The sequence below is a fragment of the Gavialis gangeticus genome, unplaced genomic scaffold, assembly GCF_001723915.1.
Source record: "Gavialis gangeticus isolate Ggan-Ray unplaced genomic scaffold, GavGan_comp1, whole genome shotgun sequence".
NCBI classification, from domain to species: domain Eukaryota; kingdom Metazoa; phylum Chordata; order Crocodylia; family Gavialidae; genus Gavialis; species Gavialis gangeticus.
In genome coordinates, this window is record NW_017729005.1 from 1,499,642 (window position 1) to 1,521,097 (window position 21,456).

General features: G+C 40.1%; 1 protein-coding gene across 4 annotated transcripts in view; it reads left to right on the forward strand.

Annotated features, from left to right (window-relative positions):
- The window catches only part of ITGB8 (integrin subunit beta 8), a 75,661-nt gene that overhangs the window by 22,578 nt on the left and 31,627 nt on the right, over positions 1-21,456 (forward strand). For all 4 annotated transcript variants that reach the window (XR_002095877.1, XM_019508560.1, XM_019508561.1 and 1 more), the window contains 5 exons: positions 574-739; positions 6,021-6,179; positions 16,588-16,683; positions 16,786-16,875; positions 18,785-18,919. Coding sequence is in view for 3 of the 4 variants with exons in the window: in XM_019508560.1 (XP_019364105.1) it covers positions 574-739; positions 6,021-6,179; positions 16,588-16,683; positions 16,786-16,875; positions 18,785-18,919 (646 nt within the window). In the remaining variant the exon portion in view is untranslated. The remainder of the gene's footprint in view (positions 1-573; positions 740-6,020; positions 6,180-16,587; positions 16,684-16,785; positions 16,876-18,784; positions 18,920-21,456) is intronic.

A 21,456-nucleotide genomic window follows, 5' to 3' on the forward strand; every position in this document is an offset into this window, starting at 1 on the left:
GGTTTATATCCACATGGCTAGGTAACGCATTAATATCAGGAAGTATCATACTTGCGTATCTAGGCCCTTAGATTTGCTGGTTGAGGTTTTGATCCTGTAGACTGATTTGTGTGGTGGTAAGATAAGCTGTCCTTAGTGTTATCTGGATACTTAGAGATTTGAATGTTAAGTCTAGTTCTTTCATTCCTTAAAGATTCAGAAACAAATAACATTCTGCATGAGGTGGTACTGTCTCTTACCATCCTTATTTTGTATGTTAATTTGTGCACAGCAGTGTTGCATACTTACTATTGTTATTTGTTGTAGTTTTATGAACTATTAGATACACTTTTAAATAATTACCCAAAAAACCCTTTGTTTTAGTCAATATATATAAGAAATAGCTATAGCCCTAGTGCACCTAATAAAGACCTTTTATCATGAAATTATTGCATATTTTTAAAAATATACAATCTGTGTTAAATATTTAAGTATATTTTCAAATATTTCATAAAACCTGATTTCTATTGCAGTTATTAAGATTCCTTTCAAATAAGAATATAAAATTTGATTATGTCTTTTTTCTGCTTACAGTGATTATAATTTAGATTGCATGCCTCCTCATGGTTACATTCATGTCTTGTCCCTGACTGACAATATAGCAGACTTCAAAAATGCAGTTAATAAACAAAAAATTTCAGGGAATATTGATACACCTGAAGGGGGTTTTGATGCCATGCTCCAGGCAGCTGTGTGCCAGGTAAGGAGACTTCTGAACTGCCATTTATTTGTCTGTTCAGATACAAATTCATATTTGTGAGTCAGTGGTATCTGAGTGTCAGTGATGTCCAGCCTTATGATGTTGTAACAGCTCCTACTGTTGTTTTTCTTCCTGACAAAAGCATTTCCTCATTTTTTTAACCATTAGTCAAAGCTTTATAAAATCTGGGGCAGGACCAGATAGGGATGGCTCATTCATTATTGTTAATGATGTTTTGCTACTCAGAAAATCTGTTCCTTGGGGGTTATTGCAGCCATACTTTTAAATTATTAACAAAAAATAATTCTTTACTCAGTTCTGTTGGTTCTTCTGGCTAAACAAGAATGAACAATGGGGGATTTGACTGCAGAATTATCAGCATCAATAAAACTGTTTGATCCAATCAGTTTTACTTGTCCAATTATGATGAGGGGGCTGGACTCGATGATCTTCTGGGGTCCCTTCCAGCCCTAATGTCTATGAAATCTATAATTTGAACTGAAGAGGTACAGTAGAGTAAATAAGGATCATATCTGACCTGAAAACCATCTTTACTCATGATGGAAAATAACCACCTTGACTCACGTAAAGGCAGAGTGTTCTGGTTTAGTAATTACAAGAAATGTTTTTGCTAGTAAACTTAGAATGTTTGATATTTGCAAATCAAGTTGTAATAATGATAAACCTCCACATGATACTTTTAGACTGTCTTTACAGAACACGCTTGGCTTAAATTGAGTAAAAGGAAGGACCCATTGAGTAGTGCAAAGTCTTTTCTCCTCTTCTAGGTGTTGGGCACGTGGTTTGAAGTTTGACATCCTCCATTTTAGAAAATATCTGAAAACTAAGGGCCAGTCTAAGGGCTTAGGTGTGAACTTATTTGTCCCTGCTCTAGTCCCTGAAAAACTTAATACAAAAAGATGCGTCTTTCTCCTTCACACTAATTTTTTTTTATGATTCAGTCTAGATGATCAGATGATGGTATGCTACAAGCTAGATGCAATGTGCATGCACAGATACAGCTTGGGGAATGATTGGCTGGGCTGCAGGACTGCAGGGAAGGACCTGAGGGGAATTGTAGACTATAAGATGACTGTGTGCCATCAGTGTGCTCTTGTTGCAAAAAAAGCTAATGGCCTACTGGGTTGTTTCAATACGAGTGCCATTTACAAATCAAGGGAAGTGATTCTTCCACTGTATTCGGCGCTAGTGAGGCCTCACCTGGAGTGGTGTGTCCTGTTTTGGGACCCATACTTCAAGAAAGATATGGACACATTGGAGAGAATTCAGTGCCGAGCAACAAAAATGATTAGGGGTCTGGGAAGCAAGACCTAGGAGGCAAGGTAAAAAAGCTAGGGTTACTTTGTCTGGAGAAGAGAAGTCCGAGACAGGGTGGCTAGAATTTGATGACAGTCACACTATGAGAGAGGCACAGTATGGGAGAGGATGGAGATATGACCACAAAGAAAAGCCTAGGGGACAGGATGACCTCACGCAACAGCAGAGGAAATTAAGTCTGGAGAACTTTCTGACTATGATTGTGGTAGTCAAGCACTGGGACAGACTGCCTAGATAAACTGTAGAGTATACATCCTCGGAAATTTTCAAGAGCAAGTTGGACAGACACTTGGCTGGGATGGTTTAGTCAGGGAAGATCCTGCCTTAAGGAGGGGGCTGGCCTTAGATGACCTTGGGAGTTCTCTCCCAGCCCTGTGTTCCTGTGGCCCTTTCATTACCTTTCAGTAACTTGAACAGGGTAGAAAGGAATTGCACATAAGTGCATAAACCCACTTAGACACCTAAAGTGTCTTAGGTATCCTAAGGTAGAATAGAATCTGGTCATCAACTGTCAATTACTTGCATGGTTTCCGCATTTCAGTGTCAGTTTAGACTTTAAAGAGTTTGTTTTTTAAAAAGTAAAACACTAAAATCACCTCAAGTTTTAGACACAGAATTATCACCATCTATTTCAGACTAGAAGAGAGTAAAGAAAGATCTACATCAGTGGTCCCCAACTTATAGTTTGCAATTATGTCGGCCCCATGGAGACTGAGCAATACTGGACTAAATCAGCAAAAAAGATGGATGGGGAGAGCAAAGTCTGATGTTGGCTAGAGTACCTTTGTCTAGACACCAGAAAGTGTAGGGCAGTTGCTCTTCACATTCTCTAGATGTCCTTCCAATCTCATACCTTTTGCTACGTAAGATAATACAGTAACTGCCTGCTTAACTTTGCAGGCTGAGGGCACTTGTGCTGGTCATGTTGAAAGGTTTGGGTCAGAATACTTTATCCCTTTCATCCATTTATACACACTTCGTTGGCTGGTGGGTGAATTTAGAAAAACAGCTCATACTAATGTTGGCCTCATTTTTATTTTTAAAAGACAAAGAACTGTAAAATGGGTAAATAAAAATCACAGTATATAGACATCTTGATCACAGCTGTTATAAAAATCATCCTGAAGCATTGGGAGGATTTCTCACAACTAAATGTTTATCATTGAACACATTCCATACTTATGACATTCAAGTTTGAAAGGAGTGTATGCCTCCAAGAACAACAGAATGGAAACGTCTATGTGCATAGGGAGTCTTTCCAGTTAATTGAATTATGGATAAAAATTGATGGGAACAGCGTGCAATTTATAACCACAAACATGAGTTGTAATTTATATTAATAGACACTAATTTTGAACACGGTAGACTTTGTGATGTGCTCTGAGAGGCGTATTGCCAATTACCAAATTTACAAATTAGAAAGTGAAGAAAAACAATGAAGAGAAATAAACCCTACTGTTTCATACACTCTTTTCTCATTCATTTTTAGTGTTGTGGCTTTAATTATGTAAGATATTGCTGAACAGCCCTCTCTTCTCCATCCTGCAATTTTACATTCCTTTTGGCTTGAAAAGAGGTACCACATTTCAAGTGTTTAATCCATTTCTGTACTTCTGAAGGGCATAATTGACAAGATTTGTGCCACACCATTTGAGATTTTTATGCAAAGATTGAAAGGGTTCATTGTCTGTGCCCATACTGAGCTTGTAGTCAACATACCCAGTCCCAGGCAGTGGCATAGTACAACATGCAACTACACAAGTCTTCGCTGGAGTGGGCCAGAGGGAGTCTAGGGTGGGTTGTCAAGTGGGTTCTGAGTTTTGAAAGTGAAATTGGGTATAGAATGGAAAATTTGTGGAGGGTGAGTCAAGACTGTCTTTACAGAACATGCTTGGCTTAAACTGAGTAAAAGGAAGGTCCCATTGAGTAGTGCAGAGCTTTTTCTCCTCTTCTAAGTGTTGGGCAGGTGATTTGAAGTTGGACGAAGCTCTCTGCCATGATCCCTCCTCCTTGGATTTCTTAAGTGTATTTTAACAGTCCTTGCAAAGGTGGGAAATGCATAGTCCTCATCCCTCTGCTTTACCTGTGGTTTGGGTGTGTTTGGTGTATTTGGGCAATATGCCTTGTGCAACAAGGCTGATTGTGTAGTTTAAGGAACAGGTTAGGCAAGAACCTATATGGCATAATTAGGATTGAGATGATCCTGCCTTCAGCAGGGGGTTGAACTAGATGACCTCTAGAGGTCTCTTCCAGTCCTACTTTTCTATGATTTTGTGATTCTGTGACCTGGCTTTACAGATGCTGGCATTTAAGCTGGAGAGCCACTAGACCCTGTTCACCTTTATTACCTACAGCCACCACAAGCTGCTCCTTCTGTACTCAGATCAATCAGGAAATGAAGTGAGAAGGGAAGTAGAGCTCTTGTTTTCAGAAAAGGTCCTACAGCAGCTCCTCATAGTCAAGAGGAGCAGCTGACCATCCTTGAAGTACATTTTGTGCATCTTGCACAAGGCAGGATACTTGACAGCTCTGCAGAGGGAGCAGTAGAGATGATGCAGTGGTGAACGAAGTGGGAGGAAGAGGAGGAAATGAGTGAGTGACAAGTCAAATGGAATGATGGAGGGGGTTCAATAAAAGGAAAAAGAATGGAAGATAGTTTTTATGTACAAAGCTTTCAAATTCAAGCTTCGTCAACTATTTATGCTATGCACCAAAGTAAAATTCCAGAGAACATGAGTTAATACTCCACCCATTTCTGTACTTAGAAAATCCCCCTGACAACTGTATACCAGGGAACATATTTGCATTCTTGTTGCTTCTGATGATTCTGCCCTATCAGATATTTTTTACTGTGCTGGTGGTAGAGACCTTACAAACAGTCAGCTTCTGGTGCATCATAAGAGGCTCCCCACCCTACAGATGTGTGAAGATACCAATAATTGTGTTTTTTTAATATTAAAACTTTGGTTACTAGAATGTATGTTTGAATTCCCTTGGAGAAACTACAGTGAAAGCAAGTTATAAGAAAAGATACTAAATTGAAAATAAGGGGAAAATGTAACATTTTTGGATGTTAGCTATAAAGCAGTTCTCTAGATCAGTGCTTCTCAAACTATCTGATGTGGCGGACCAGCAATTTTTTTTCCAGTGGGCTAGGGACTGGTGCCCGGTTCAGCCGGTGGCAGCAACTGCGTGTAACAGCGTTACACAAATGTGCGACCGGCTGTTTCTTTCTCTTTCCTCACCTCGCACAACATGACGTCACCTGGAGTGTTGGAATGTATGAACTGTGGCGCTATGACATATCAATGTTATGCTTCTGAAAATATATTTCTTTCTTTCCTGAGAACTCACTGCAGACCAGCGACCACTTTGAGAAGCACTGCTGTAGATGAATGTTTGTTTTATATGTGTAGTAATATACATTCTTAAGAATTTTATAACTGTCATCCGAAGAAGTTGATATGCAACATCACAACTGTCGTTTTCTATTTATGTTGTATTAACACACCAAGTACAGCTCAATATGCTTGTGACTTGTTTTATTCTAGAAGTGATTCTTCAAAACCAAGCAAAATAAATATCATAGCATTTAATTTGCTTATAAGGTATAGAGGATACTACCAGAATCTGTTTCTTGTAAGCTTGTGAACCTAATTTGCAGTCCTGCAAATGATTTAGGCATATGCAAGATTGCTCACATAAATGCTTTTCAAGGTCAGACCATTATGTTGAAGGCCCTGCATAGGAAGAATTAGTGCTTTAAGTACTTTGACCTACTTGGCTACCTGCCTAAACTCTAATTCAGTGCTTATGTTTCAAGCAGTGCAGAAACCTGAAAAAGAAGCTTTTATGATTGCCTTTCCTAGTCACATTTACCATTACAGAAGCAAAGAAGCTAAATTTCATTCTCACACTTGCAGTGTTTTGCTTTTTATTTTAGAGCCATATTGGTTGGCGCAAGGAAGCAAAGCGACTACTTCTTGTGATGACAGATCAAACCTCACATCTGGCCCTGGATAGTAAACTGGGAGGGATAGTAATTCCTAATGATGGGAATTGCCATCTGAAAGATAATATTTACATCAAAGCTACAAGTATGGTAAGGTGTATGTCATACACTTTATGTCTGGAAAAATAATGCATTATACAATTTGAAAAAATACATGTTTTTAATACAGGAACAAGTCAGATTGACATGACATGCTATCTCTTTGAGAGAAGATATTTCACCTTGCACAATGTTTCTGGCACTGCCAAAGCAAAATATACAGTGCTTGTTATTTTTTGATAAGAGCACATGCATCTATTATGTAGAATGTGAGAGGGCAAATATTTTGTTGTGGTGTTCCTTCACTAAAAAAAGGTAACAATAAATAGGAGATCCTCATTGGTTTGTTAGAAAAGTAAGGTATTATGGTCATTCTTTAAGACTGTTTGATAGTGATGATTATGTTGAAGGAAGTAAATGGTAGGGTCTAATACAGTGATTCTCAGCCAGGGTACCATGACACATTGGGGTGCCTTGAGATCCTTTCAAGGGTGACACCTTGTGCTGCACAATGTTAGCACTGTCAGGTGTGAAGACATGATACACAAGATAAACCCAGAGATTTCAAATAAGAATTGATAGCGTTAAAAACATTTCTTACTTGGTGTGGTCTTTCTGAATTCTTTGCAACAAAAGAAATGCTGACACTTTGAGAGGTGCCTTTATCAAATTTCCTTGAGCCTGACAAGGGGTGCATTCAGCCTAAAAAGGTTAACAAACATTGGTGTAGCAGACGTCTGACAGTAATGGCAACTTAGAGTAGTGAGGAACTAATTCAATCTTAGCAAGGTGGAAGGAGTCTCGATTCAGAAAGGTTTTTAACGTTAGCACAGATTTGGAGGTGACTGAATTTCTGATTTTTAGGTTCATTTGAACTAGTCACAACTTGGCTTATTTTATGGGCTCATGCAAGAGAAACTGCATCAAATATACTGGTGTATAATTCTTGAATATTAAGTTGTATAAAAGGCTTGTTTTAGTATTCATAAGATTTCTTCAGCAATATGTGATAGATTCTATGATCATTAATTATTTAGAACAGGAGCGAGCAAAATATGGCCCGCAGGCTGGATTTGGCCCACCAAACACTTTTATCTGGCATACAGGGCACCCCAATTGTGCCCCACCCAGCCCTTCTGCCCACAAGGGTGGAAGCGAGGCGCCCATGCGTACACAGTGCCCCAAAAACCTACCCTAATGCCTGGCTCCGACCCTCGTGGGTGGAAGGGCCCAGCCAGCCAGCATGCAGCTTCTGTGCAGAGCTGCTGCTGCAGTCTGGGGCAACTTGCTCTGCTTCCCCAGTCTCCTGCTTGCTCCGGGCAGCAGGTAGGGAAGCGGTAGGGGCAGGGCTGCAGCTGGGTGGGAGCACGAGCCTGGGGCTGGTGGCAGCATGGAGCCCACGCCCAGGGGAACAGGGCAGTGGCAGCGTGGAGGTGGAGTTGGCAGGATGGGGGTGTGAGGGAGAGAGGGGGAGTGTGGGGACCTGCTACACTCCCCCTCCCTATGGCGCACAGCCCTGGCAGGTAGTAGCAGCAGCAGCAGCAGCAAGTGGGGCACTCAGGGTGCAGACCCCTGGTGGGGCATGGCTCTGGCCAGCACTGCATATCATAGCAAGGAGTGCAGCCTCCCCCAGGCTGCCTGTATCATTGGTGCTCCCCACCACTTGCATGTAACCCCTGCAGTCGCCGGGCATGGGAGGGAAGCCTCACATGCTGGGGCCAGTTGCCCTCCCTGTCAGGACTACACAGCACCGGAGAGAAGCCTCAGGCACTGGAGCTGGCTGCCTTCCCTGCAGGGGAGGGAAGCCCCAGGCACCTTCCCCCGAGGGGCGGAGAAGGCAACCAGCTCCAGCCTGAGGCTTCTCTCCAGTGCTTGACAGCCCCGGCAGGAAAGGCAGCTGGCCTCAGCACGTGGGGCTTCCCTCCTGTTCTGTGCGAGCGCAGGGGATGCATGCGAGTGTCAGGGAGTGGCGGCAGCCCAATAAAGCCTGTGCCCCTTTCTGCAGTGTGCAGCGCTGGCTGGAGCCATGCCCCACCTGTTGCTGTGCCTTGGGGGGAGTGCAGGGGTGTACTCCCAACCTCTCTCACACCCACAGCCTGCCCCCACAGCACATATACACAACCACCAACATACCCTACACCCCCCCTACATTGTACCACACATACACACGTGCATACACACACATATACATACACGCACACACCCTGCCATACACCCCCCACAATATACAAAACTAAGAATCTATTTTTGAGTTGTTATTCAATAACTTGTATATACACTATGCAAACACAAATCATGACAAAAATATTTTTGGTAATAAAATTAAAATATATTATAGTGAATATTTGACTTTTAGTGTATGATTTGGTTTTTTTCTGGTTCTAAGATGGCAACCCGTTTCTCCCAAAAAAGTATTTCCCAAGGACAAGGGGAGAGACTTCCCATGGCCAGGGTCAGGGACTAGGGGATGGGACTGTTGGTCCCGAGTAGGCAACAAGGGATGGGGCAATTGTCAAGAGCCGGGGCTACCCCAGGGGCCTTTGGCAGTTGACCAAAACTTGTTAAGCAGCCTTGCACCTAAAATAATTGCCCACCCCTGATTTAGAAACTAGCTCATCTTATTTCAGTCTCGGGAAATAAAATTTCCTGCTATATAGCCAGCAGTAAACAAATACTGGAAATACAAAATGACAGGTCACTCATATAATGCCATCTTGGTACATGACACCACTCCTCTCAAGACTAACAGGTTATATTTCTTGTTCCAAGGAATTTTTAGTTTAACAAATACTCACATTCAGGTCTGGGGCAAGCAGACAATAGACCTAGTGAAGTCAGTAAGAACTTTGCCTACTTATGCCAGGGCTGAAATTAGTCCCAAAGACCAGTATTTACAAAAATAGTATGGTACAGAGAAGACTGTGTGTGTGTAAGCACAATAAACATGTATGTTGTGTGAAGCTGAAATGCTTATCAGAATAGGTGGGTGTTTAGAAACTCCTTGAAAGGAAGAGGGAACATAGTGTACACTGATTTAGAAGGCTGTTTATATTTCAAATGATCTAATGTCCTTACATTAATTTTCTCCCCTGCCACCTTCTAAATATTCCCTCACTCACTGAACTGGATATTTTACTGCCCTTTGGCTAGCCTGCTCAATTTTGGTATCGTTATGCTGCTGTACTGAGAGAAATAACCTTTTCGGTTATTCTGTTTTATAAAAGTAATCAACAATTTTTTCCATTCCCAGTACAAAGGACTATGTAGTCATGGGTTATATAGGGACTTTTCAGTTATATTAATGTAACCCTTTTTTATTTCAGAGGATTTTCAAAAGCATAACTGAGATAAGAATTTGGCTCAGTATATTAAACAATTGCTTCAGCTATAAACCTTTTCTAGTGCTCGAGACGCTATTGAAGTTAAAGAGATTGGCTGTTACAAAACCCAATGTTTTTGTTTTTATCCTGGTTGAGAAATTTAATACATCTGTTCCAACAAGAAAATATCACAGTATCAAACAGAACAAACTAATCTCCTACTAAGCCAGTACAACAGGCTCAACTGCTAATTGCAGAAAGAATTTTAAATGTTCTTTCTGAACCAAAGGCTTTGAGGTCATGCTCCTCTTGTATAGGTGCTTCCCATTTGTAGTGATTTTGGTGGTGGAACTTATGTGAAATAGAAAGTAGATTTGGCTTCCCAAATGAAAGGGTTTTTGAAGATCCACAGATCTGCCATGCAGAAGCATTTTGGCACAGGCACTCTGCTGGCTCAATTCTATTCTGCTGCTGACTGATGCACAACTTCACACATCTCTGCAGCAGCAGAGGTAGAAAGGATTACGAATCTTCACAGTTTTGCGGAGCTAATATGATATGGCAGAATACCACTTTTCCTTCTTACCTCATGCAAGGGTTCCTGTGGCAGTTTCCTATACATGTTGTTTTTATATGTCCCAACCCCTCCCCCTGCAGCATGTATCCTGTAATAATCTTGTTAGTCCTCTAGTGACCCAGAAGCCATCCCCTAAAAAAACAGCAACAAACTTGATTTTCTAATGAACTACCAAAACCAGAAACACAGATGCAAAACATATAATTTGATTTAAAAAGAAGGCATAAAAGTGATCATTTAAAAAAGAACATGACAAAGTAGGAAAAACAAACTTTTTTATTTTTCTTTTCCACACTAATCACTTTTCAGTGTCTTGTGGAATAACAGAACTAACTGCCATCATATATTATCTTCAGCTTATGGTAACAATCCAGAACAAAATGTAATTTAACATATTTTTGTTTCCACCTAGCTGTACCAGCTGAGAGGAATGTGCTGTATTTACAGACGTGTACTTATCCTTTAAGATAGAAAATGTTTCCACTTTTAGTCACTATTTTCCTTATCTTCTCTCTAACTTTTATGAAGTAGTCATCCAAAGGTCAGCAAAAAACACGAGTGAGGACAGGAAAGGAATCTGTTCCTTTTTAATTAGAAGTGTCCTTGATTCACTCCCTCCCCTTCTCCCCTCAAATACTTTATATCTCTTCTAAGATCAGAAAAACAGTAGGTTTAAAGTAGTAAAAGAGCAGTGATTTGACTGGAACTGAGAAGGCCATTTAGAAAGGGAGTACATTCTCCTGATTAATGTAGGGGAGTGATAAGATAAAATACATAAAGCATAGTAAGATTCTTACATGAAGAAAAATGAGAACTTGTTCAGTGGTCAGCAATGCCTTGTTAAGATATCTAAGTTTGTAATGGAATAGAAATTGCTAGCATTTCTTTGGGATTTTCTGTTAATACTCTTTACTTTGACCTTTCTTAAAATAAGAAACAAGTTTTCAACGTAATCCTCTTTAGCAGATGAGCTATTTCAATGTGTTAGAATGAAAATATAGATAATCTGTGGTAGAGTTTAGACCGGGGGTGTACCCCTGGCCTGCAGACCAGATCCAGCCTGCAGGGTTCCCCACAGGTCCGGATATTTGGCAGCAGTTGAGAGAAGGAGCTGCTTCTGTACCACCAAATTTCCAGATCCATGAGGAGCCTTGCACTCTGCACAACGGATCAGGTGCCTAGCAGTGGTGGTGCCAGACCCCCAGGACACAAACCCGATGCAAGGTAGTGGGACGACCATGCTAGACCCAATCCCAGTATGGGGGGCCAAGAGGGAGTGGCGCCAGGCCTTTGTGGACCAATCCCAGGGCGCAGGGGTGGGAGGAGGCAGTGCTGGCCCCAGGACCCAATTCTGGCATGCGGGGCTTATTCCAGCCTTCAGACCAGCCCCACTCCTCAGGCCTGTGGGTTTCAAAATATTGAGCACCACTAGTTTAGAACACTGCAACTAATCAACAAGTGGGCTGAAATAGCAGATTTGAGAGACAGTCCTGAATAGCTTAACTCTTATAAGGGTTGGAGTGTTGATGTAGCCATGATAGTCCAGGAAATGTGCAAGAAGTAAGTTTTTTGTTTCTTGGTTTTTTTGGTGATATGTTGTATTGAAGGAACTGTATAGGATGTTAGACATGCTTCCAGACACCATCTTTTTTTATCTAACTTGCTCCAAAAGGGATCAGTTTAAACAGGACATACTTCTGTACTCTGGTGAACTTAGAGAAATAAACCTGAGACATACTTTGTTACTATGCAGCAGACCCAAAACTTCTATCAAAAAATCCTGATGACAGCCGGCAAGAAAGAAAAAAATTAGAACCAAATATCACAATAAGAGCCATCTCCCAGGCAGTAAACCAGCAACAAGGATAATACCGACCAGAGTATGAACATCGTTAACCTATCACAATCTTCCCTATCTCAGTCTGAAATTTCTGCAGTATTCAAAAGTCTAAATTTCTGCCTGGACAAAGAACCTGACAAGGTATTAATATGTGGGCCCAGACGTAAAGAAGAGCCCTTTGTGCCTGAAAGCTTGTCTAGCATCTTTCCCACTATACAGTTGGTTCAATGAAAGGTATCACCAAAAAAACTTTTTCTCACTTACTATAGGGCATACTTATATATGTTATTTTTTGACTTCACTGGGCTTTAAGTGTGTATGACAGCTGGCCCTAAAGCCAGAATCGTGATAATTGTGAGCTCATTAAGAGATTTCCCATTAGTTGCAAACACTCATCAGTCTATCTGTGTTTGAAAGTTTGTGGTGTCTAGGCTACTAGCTAAACTGCAGCCACAAACTCCATACCTTGCCTACCCAAGAAATGTTAGTACTGCATCACTCTCCAAGCACATAATGCCTACTACCGCATCTCCCCTCGTCCCGGTTCACTGACCTTCACACTGCTGTTATAAGTATGCTCCGTTAAAACTATGTTGCTAGTCTGTCTCCCAGTCTTTCCCAAATTCTCCTAGTTAATGACAGCTTCACTTGTCTTCCCCTTTCTTCTCCCATTTCCGTAGAAATTCACATCTATGTTTGGCTGGTTCCAACCTACCTCTGGCAAGTTAGTGCTGTATCTTGTGGTTGTATGGCAGGGTTGACTGTATAGTTTTAATAAGAAGTTAGACAAGGATTTGTATGCAGTGGTTTGGATAGAGATGATCCTGCTTCAGGCAGGGAGTTGGACAAGGGCTAGGTACAGCTATTCAAAAAGCCTGAGGTAGAATCAATCTAAGTTATGTGGTTTTTTTGTAAGCAGTATTGTTTAATACCCATAGCAAACAGAACACACATTCACCCTTTGGTGTGGGGGAGGAGCAAAGTTTAGACTGGGTTCCACTGTTTTTTAACTGCTCTGTGTGCCAAACTTGTGTTCTCTTATGGTTATAGACCAGTTTCTGATCGCTTACACTGGTAAAAGTATAATGTCTGTACCTGGCGTAAATGATCTCCAGAGGTCCCTTCTAGACCTACTTTTTGTGTTGGTGTGATTCTGTGAGACACCTATTGTACGCAGACTTTCCCAATTTTTACAACATGATTTTTTTTTAAAGTACAGGTAGGGTTTTGAAGAAGTGCCTTGTAGTGTATTTGGATTTTTAACCTTAAATGTTCTGTTTCAAATATTTGAGATTTTAGTTAAACAACCAAACAAAAAACCACAGGCATAATAGGTTATACCATGCTCACAGATTTCAACAACATAAATGCAAGAGAATCAGACTTACTATGCAGAAACTAATAACACTAAAGAAATAAAGCAGTCTGAACTAAGAGCACTGAAACTACGCATCTGATAAAGTTTAAAGTCTGCAATCAATAACACCATTGCATTTCCTTTCTGAAGTAAAATGTTGACTAAAGTCAGTTGGTGACTTATAACTGATTTCAATAGATATTGGTTAAGTTCTAAGATAGCAGAACAGTGAATATTAAATGTTAAAATAATGCTTTTCTGTTCACTGCAAATATGTATTAAAAGCTATTTTCCCTGTCTTATCCAGTTTATGTACTGAACCAGCAGGTTAGTAAGTCTGTGTTCCTCAGTGTAAACGGCCACCCCATGACCAGGGTATGTGTGTGGGAGGGGAAGTGGGGGAGGAAGGGGAAGCAGTGATGCGGACTGAAGGAAAAGGCACAGAAGGGATGAGCTGTATAATCTATTCTTACTTCCTCCTATTTAGTGAGCAGCCTCCCTTCTTTTTGTGCACCTGCAGTATTCTTTCAGACAGGAAGGTATAGGAGATTTACAGTGTTACCGATGACTTTAACAATACTGGCACAACCAGCACCTTTTTTCTTCCATGGCCTGTTATAAAGTCTGTTCCTGCTGAACCACCAATGAATGCCCCAGTGCAAATAAACATCCTACCACCATTGCCTTGAGTATCGTGTTGGGGATCATACAAATGAACAAAAGAAGGGGAGTGCACAAAAAAAGGCAAAATGAGAGGCATAGTCACAGGCAGAAATCAGCTCTGACCAACTGTTTATGCTTACCCATTAATAGTATGCATTGAATTTCATTTTTCTGAAACATCCAGAAATCTAATTGCAATAATTCTGTATGCCTGTCTGTCTTGAGATACAGTAGACCCCATGGGTCCTTTGCTCTCCATACTCGTAAGTTCTAATCTTTTGAATAGCAATTTCAATTCAGGCTATGCATGTACTCTGTCTCCCTGTGCTCTTGTGAATGGCATAAAAGATGTAGCAGCTGCAAGCCAACAGTCCTGTCCCCCCCCTTACTCCCAATCCCTTGCTTTTATAGGTGAGACTGAACTTGGTTAACATCTGACCTGTTATTGCATCTTCAGCTTCCAACTCATCCATTATCCCTTTTTATAAAGATTTTTTTCACTTCTCTAGCATTTTAATATATTTTTCACTGCAATCAAAGATATGGAGGAATCTCTTTGTACAGTGAAATGAGACACTTTCTCAGCAGAATAGTAAACCAAAGCACAGTCCATTTTGCTGTGAGCACATGTCTTTTCTTCCTTGGAGAAGTGCTTTATCTGCCAGTCTTTCTGATAACACACTCAAAAATTGAGACAGTGACCGTAGTGTCTGGTTCTGGAAAAGAAACATCCAACAAAACAGATATCAGCACAACTTGACAAGGAGTGCCCAGGTACTATACCTATAGCTTCTGCAAGGAGAAGCCCAGAAGAATGCCCAGACCATGCGTTTCTTTGCTAAAATCTGACATTGACAACAGTGGCATTGGCACCCAGCGCATCAGCAGAAATTCTGGTCAGAGACCTGGAATCCATGCTATCCATGTCAAACACAGAGCAGCATATATCAAGCACAAGTACAGCCCAGAGTGCAACAGATTTATCCCAGAGGAGGATCACAAGATTCCTTCCAAAGATGGATCTTCCACTTCTTTAGATATCAAAGTATGGGAGCAAGGTGCTGGAGCCAAAGAAGGCTAAAGTACTGGCAAACAAAGTAGACCAGAATATTGCAAAACATGTAGACAACATGACCAGAATCAGTACTAAAACTGATGCTGGCCCAATGAGCCATATCCAGTATCAAGATGCATCTTTGAAAGAAACTACCTTTACTCTGCCTCACCTCTGGAGCAGGCAGCAGCAGCTCCAGCATTAGTTCTGTAACTAACCATGTCATTGTATCCAAAGATGAAGTTTTCCTTGCCATTGTCATGATCTTCCTCCTTTCCCTGACTGAGCAGGGAACCCTCTCCCATTTAGTCTGAACAGTATCCTAGGGAGACCCCCACCAGTTTCCTGTACTAGGCAGTAGCGCATGACTGGCAGTGGACAAACTAATCACAGTCTGGCCAATACTTTTATCATCTCCTATTTACACCCTGTGGAGCCAGGACTGGTTTAGAATCTGTCTTTACTCTTACAAATAGCAAAGATTCTCTACTTGGGCTGCCGAACATGGCCTTGGCCTTGGTCTGGTCCAAGACCTATGAATAATTTTTTACTTGATCCTTTGCTGCAAATGTTCTGGACTGTCGCTTGCAAAAATCAAGATACATTTGACAGCAATATTATTCATCACCTGGACCAGAAGAGTGGGCAAGCTTTGGGCCCTGTGGGCAGAATTCTTGTATCCTTTCTTCCGTAAAGACAAGTTGGAACCATTCCCTTGTGTAAAAAAAAATTCCAAGATGCTTTCTGGGTTTCATTAAAACAAATCCATAAACTTGCCCTTTTTCTTCTCCAAACCATATTCCACACAAGGACAGAAAGTGATAAAGACTCTGAACTTACCTGAGGTCTGCAGCGTTGTAGTGACAGAACTAAATATTACAAATTTGTGACTAAATCTTTCTGCTGTAAGAACCAGAGTATTTTATCACAAGACTGTCAACATGGTTAAAGCATTTTATGTAACTGTTACCAGCTGGCTGGTGTCCCTCTTCCATTTAAAGTCTTTGCCTTTCAAGATTTGATCCACAGGCAACATCACTGGCCTAGTTCTGAACTGTACTTAAAGTTGAGATGTGCAAGGCACCTGCTTCTTAACTATTATCTTCTGGTTGACAGCTAAATCAGGTACCAAGTTTGGGAGAGCAGTACTACAGGATTTTTATTTTGTTGGTGTATTTAATGTGCCTCTTCCCACCATTCTGAGAAGATGCTGCTTGTGTCACTATGCATGAAGAGGCATAGAGAGACTGTCCAAAACAAGGCGGTTACTTTCCAGTAACTATAGAGTTCTCCACAACAATATTGCCAGAGCAGAACCTACAATATGCTCTTTATCTCTGCTTTCAGTGTCTTCAGCAAAGGGAGGGTTCAAGGTGAAAGGGAATTGAGGAAGGGGTCATGGACTCTTTGTCCTTTCTGTCCTTGCGCGTAGCATAAAGAAGCACCAGGCAATCGTACAGCCTTGATAGATATTGCTATTAAAATTATTCTGAGTTTGTCCACATGGAGCCCAAATGCATCTGAAGTGGGATTCGCTCTGCCCATATCACTTATTGTAGCATTTGTAACCATTCATTATTGCTCACTGTATTATGAACATGGGTTTCTCTCAAAAACATAGTCTTCTGTGGTCTATTGTATTTTTCAGGAGCATCCATCTCTTGGACAACTTTCTGAAAAACTGATAGAAAATAACATTAATGTTATCTTTGCAGTTCAAGGACACCAGTTTGATTGGTATAAGGTATGTTAAAATTTGGAATTGAAATTTAGTCCTTTCATCAAAGTGCAATGTGTATATAAAGACTGTAACCATTCATGATTTTTTTTTTTTAATTTTCCATAGGATCTTTTGCCTCTGTTGCCTGGTACTGTTGCAAAACAGATAGAATCACAAGCAGCTAATCTAAATGATTTAGTGATCGAAGCCTATCAGGTATGTTTTTTTCTGCAAAGGATTTTTGATACTTATTCCTATGTTTGGTTTAAAGTTGGGATATTCTAGGGTACCAAAAAGAGTTAAGCATGGGTTGTTGTATATTGCCTCCTTTGAAATTCCTAGCCCAAGATCCATACCTTGTGAGCATTCTAAGTGATACGACCTGGTAATGGTTAGATTCTTAGTTTACTGGTGCCGTAACTAAAACCAGTAAGTTACTGGTGCCATAAGTAAAAGTAGGTTTTCCTAAACAAGGGTAACTATTTTAAAGTTGTGCAGAGGGGAATTCTGCACTTCTGTCATGATGAAGAGCCAGGGTCCCCATCTCTCATCAGTTAGTGTGGCATTTCAACACATGCATTATTTGCGGGTCCTGAAAGCAGGCACTGTGGAGTAGCCAAAGACACATGAGGGCATGTTGAATTGATTCAAATCAATTTATTTCATTAGATTTCACCTTTACTTTGTGTTGTCTGTCAAAGTAAAAATACCTATTTTGAGAAAATTTCCAAGGTCTTCACTAAGTAGTATTTCATTAAGGCCACAGTATTTTAGTATTCAACATGATGAATGGAATATTCCTTGCAAAGCTATTTCAGATCTGCAAGCACATCAGATTTGTATTTTCCATTATAAATATAACTCCAGTGTCTAGATATCCCAAGATTATTTGTAGTGAAAAGAAGTGAAAATTCACAATGTAACCATTTTATTTATAGGAGTTTCTTTGGGACTTCCCTGCTCTCTCCACTCACTCTTTCATCTTTTCCAGCTTTCATTTTCCAAATTCTCTTTTCCTTTTCTTTCTTCCCACTCTGATGTTTTTGAGTTGGAGACTTCCAGTTGTTTCATGTTTCTAGCATTTTTTCACACAAATACACTGTGAACTGGGCTTGCACGTTTTGCTTTCATGAAACCAAATGTATTAACCTAAGAAAATGAATTTAGTGTTGATTACAGTGGGCCTTATGCACTTTCGTTCTAAGTAGGAAAACCTATTGGTTTATTTATGGAAAACCCTGGTTGAAAATCCCTGGCCAGAAACATCTAAAATGAGTCACTGATGTTCAAAGTTACTAAGATAAACATGTTTTCAAATGCATGTAATTAAGTTTCTTTTGGTAACAGTGAAAATGTCCCATTAAGTTAAATTTTAAAACCTATTAAAATGTGAGATCTTTTTGAACAGCTTACAAATATTAGCAATCTGCTTTAATATGTCTGTAAAAGACCAAAAAAAAGGACTATTATTTTTAAAATTATCATGTGAAATATTGAGATTACCCCAATGTCTTACTAAGTTGTTAGTCTTTATTATTTTATATTACAGTAGCATTGACAAGTCCTAACTATCATATTTGTCAGCCAGGCTACTTGACAAAGTACTAACTATCCTGAATAAATTGGTAAGACTAATTCCAGTAGCTTTTAAATCATCCTGAGGCTTATTTATAGGAAACAAGCATCCTGAACAAATGTGAGATGTCATAAATGAAACTGTCAAGCCAATTGGAACCTTTTATTTAGCGTGGTGTTAAATAATGAAATTGTCACTAAAACAATAACCTGTTTTTATTATACATAATCATTACAACAGGTTCTCAAATGATCAGAAATACAGTCACAAAACCATGTAAAAACAGCTGGAAACCTATATACAGATATCCTAATCTTTTTTCAGAGTTACTAGCTCTGTGCTTGTGTGAAATATAATTGAGTCTTTATATGCAAAGCAATGCTCCAATTCATTCCTTTTTTTCAGTCAGACACACTTTCTTCGTTTTTAAATCTATTGAGTCAAGCATGCTGGTGGCATTAGATATGCGAAAATGCAATATAAATAAGTCTTTCATTATTATTATTATTATTATTATTATTATTATTATTATTATTATTATTATTGTAGAAACTGATCTCTGAAGTGAAAATCCAGGTGGATAACCAGATCAAAGATCTGTATTTCAACATTACAGCAATCTGTCCTGATGGAAGTAGGAATACAGGCATGGAAGGCTGCAAAAACGTGAGATATGATGAAGAAGTATGTTGGGATTTTTTTCCTAGTCTCAAAGAAGTTGGGCTACTTATTGTGTTTTTCTGTTAATACATATCCAGTTGTCTGAGATATACTTGGGCTTTATTTAAATGGAAATTAGATTTTTGTGACTGCAGTCACAGACTACATTTCTGTGGCTTTATTTCTCCTAAATCTTTTTTTTTTCCAAATCTTGCTCATCTCATGGAGGTAAGGATCAGAGTTTTGTTAGAACCAGCTAAGGTTTCTCAGAATCATTCTTTTAATTCCATCATCAAATAAGATTGGGAAGGCATCTTCAATTGAAGAGTCTTAAAAACATCTGAGTAAAAGATGTCATTAGAAGCAGACTGACAGCAGCCTGATTATGAATGAATTGTATTGGAATGCATTGGAGCTCTTGGAATAGGACTGGATGGGTGGGCAGAGCTTAATTTTTGGTGACAGTCGTGAGTGGCATGAAACCAGTATAGACAGACCCTTTTTCCTCCTTACTTAAAAAAAATGCCACAAAAAATCCCTACTGTATTTACTCAAATCCAAGACAAAAATCCCCCCTCCCCTCCATTTAACATCAGTGGTCCTTGTTTTGGATTCAAATACAAGGCAGTGGAGGGGGAGCGGAGGTTGCTGCCACTCTGGCCACAACCTGGGGTCAGGGTCCAAGCTGCACCTGTTGCCTGACAGAGCTGGAGAGTTAGCAGAGCCAGTGGCGGTAGGTCAGGAGGGATGACAGAGGCTGCAGGGGAGGCAGTGACTGTGTAGTCACTGAGGGGAAGACACATGGAGTGCAAGCATGGGGGGCGTTAAGTAGCAAGGGGGAAAGGAGTGCAGGTACTCTAGGGGCAGGCAGTAGACGGGCAGGTGGTGCAAGAGGACAGGCCGCAGGGGGCAAGGTATGGGGTGGCAAGCTGTTTGACTCCCTCACTGCCTGCTCCACTTCTGGTTCCCCTACCATCTCTCCCACCACCTACCACTGCTTTCCCCATTGCAGTGGTGTGGTGTGCAAAACAACCCTCCAATAATTAGATTCTGTACATGGAAAAGTATAACAAATTTATACATTTTCCATGTATAAAATGTAAATATCAGGGGGTTGTCTTAAATTCAGAGTTGTCTTGGATTTGGGTAAATATGGTAATTGGCCTGTATATTTTGAAACTTGAGATATTTCAAATAAAAGTAATGGGCTGGTTTATATCCATCTGTACTAGTAATACCTATTCATGGAATTGATTCTAGGACTGTAGCATCTTGCACCAAGAAAATGAGATGCATGGGGAAAAAATTGTTTCCTGTTGATTAAACGCACGTGTCCTTATGCAAAAGCTTCTCTACTGAGTCCTTTATTTTATATATTTATTCCACTACTTGAACTAGCAGAGTAATTCATTTAGCTCTCCAGGAAGGAGTCTGTTTTTTTTAGAGTAGGAGGTCAAGGAGTTCTGCTCATTTTACTTTGGGCAAGCTGCTTAGCTGATGTCACTCATATCTATGTACATAGGCGGTCACAAAACAATGGATTTACAGTGTGACATTCAGAAATTAGAATGTAGCTCACAATTGTTTACATTTTATTTGCATGGTTGATTGCAGCTTAGCTCCTGGGGTTATAAATGGGCTTGCTAGGATTTTGTGTGTTTTTTTTTTTTTTTTTTTAATTTAAGCTCAGCTACAATGCACGTCGTCATAGCAGTAGGATTGGAATCTGTTCTGTTTAATGAGCAGAAAAATAAATGTTTATATTTGTTTCTGTTTAATTCAAAAAAGCTGAGCCAATTCATTGTAAAAGATTCCAAGTGTAATTCTAAAGCTAGATGAAACTGAAAATCAGTCATCCTTGAGAAGTTAACTCTCCCACCCTTTTTTACAGTAAATCTGCCTCGCAACATTTTTTTTTTTTTTACCAGCAGAATGTTTTTCCCTTAATTCTTGCATTCCTTTCATTGTCTAATCCTTCTTCCTTTCTCTTCATACTAGAAACAAAACTGTACTGTATACTGAAGAGTCCTATAACCTCTTCACGGTACAGAGATCACAGCTAGCCTTGGTTATTATATGTGGCAGTATTCATGCTATTTCCTAGAAGTGTGTTAATACTGTGTGAGGGCAGCCCAGGACTATTGCATCCTGCACCAAGAAAACAAGGGCGAAAGTAATAAGTAAACAAGCAGAAATCATATCCTTCTGGTTTAAAAGCACGTCATTCTGAACAGAGCTTCTTTACTGTTGTCCATGAGTCACTACTGAGGCTTTCCTTAGCCTGCCTCGACAAAGGGTCATTGGCAAAACAAAATCTAGCCTACTCTAGCGGGGAAGGGCAATCATGTGGGAAGGAAAGCGAAGGAAAAGTGAATGGTTTTATTTTCTTGGTAGATAATCCTGACTTTCTAAATACATTAGAGAGTTTCTTGTTTTTCTATGTCTGAGCTTTGATTCCTTTCCCACAGAATATTTTGCATCCATTCTTTTTGTTTGTGTATCCTACTCTGATTAACTCAAGTACCAATCTTCTCTTTCCAGTCAGCCCATTGAGCAGCTAG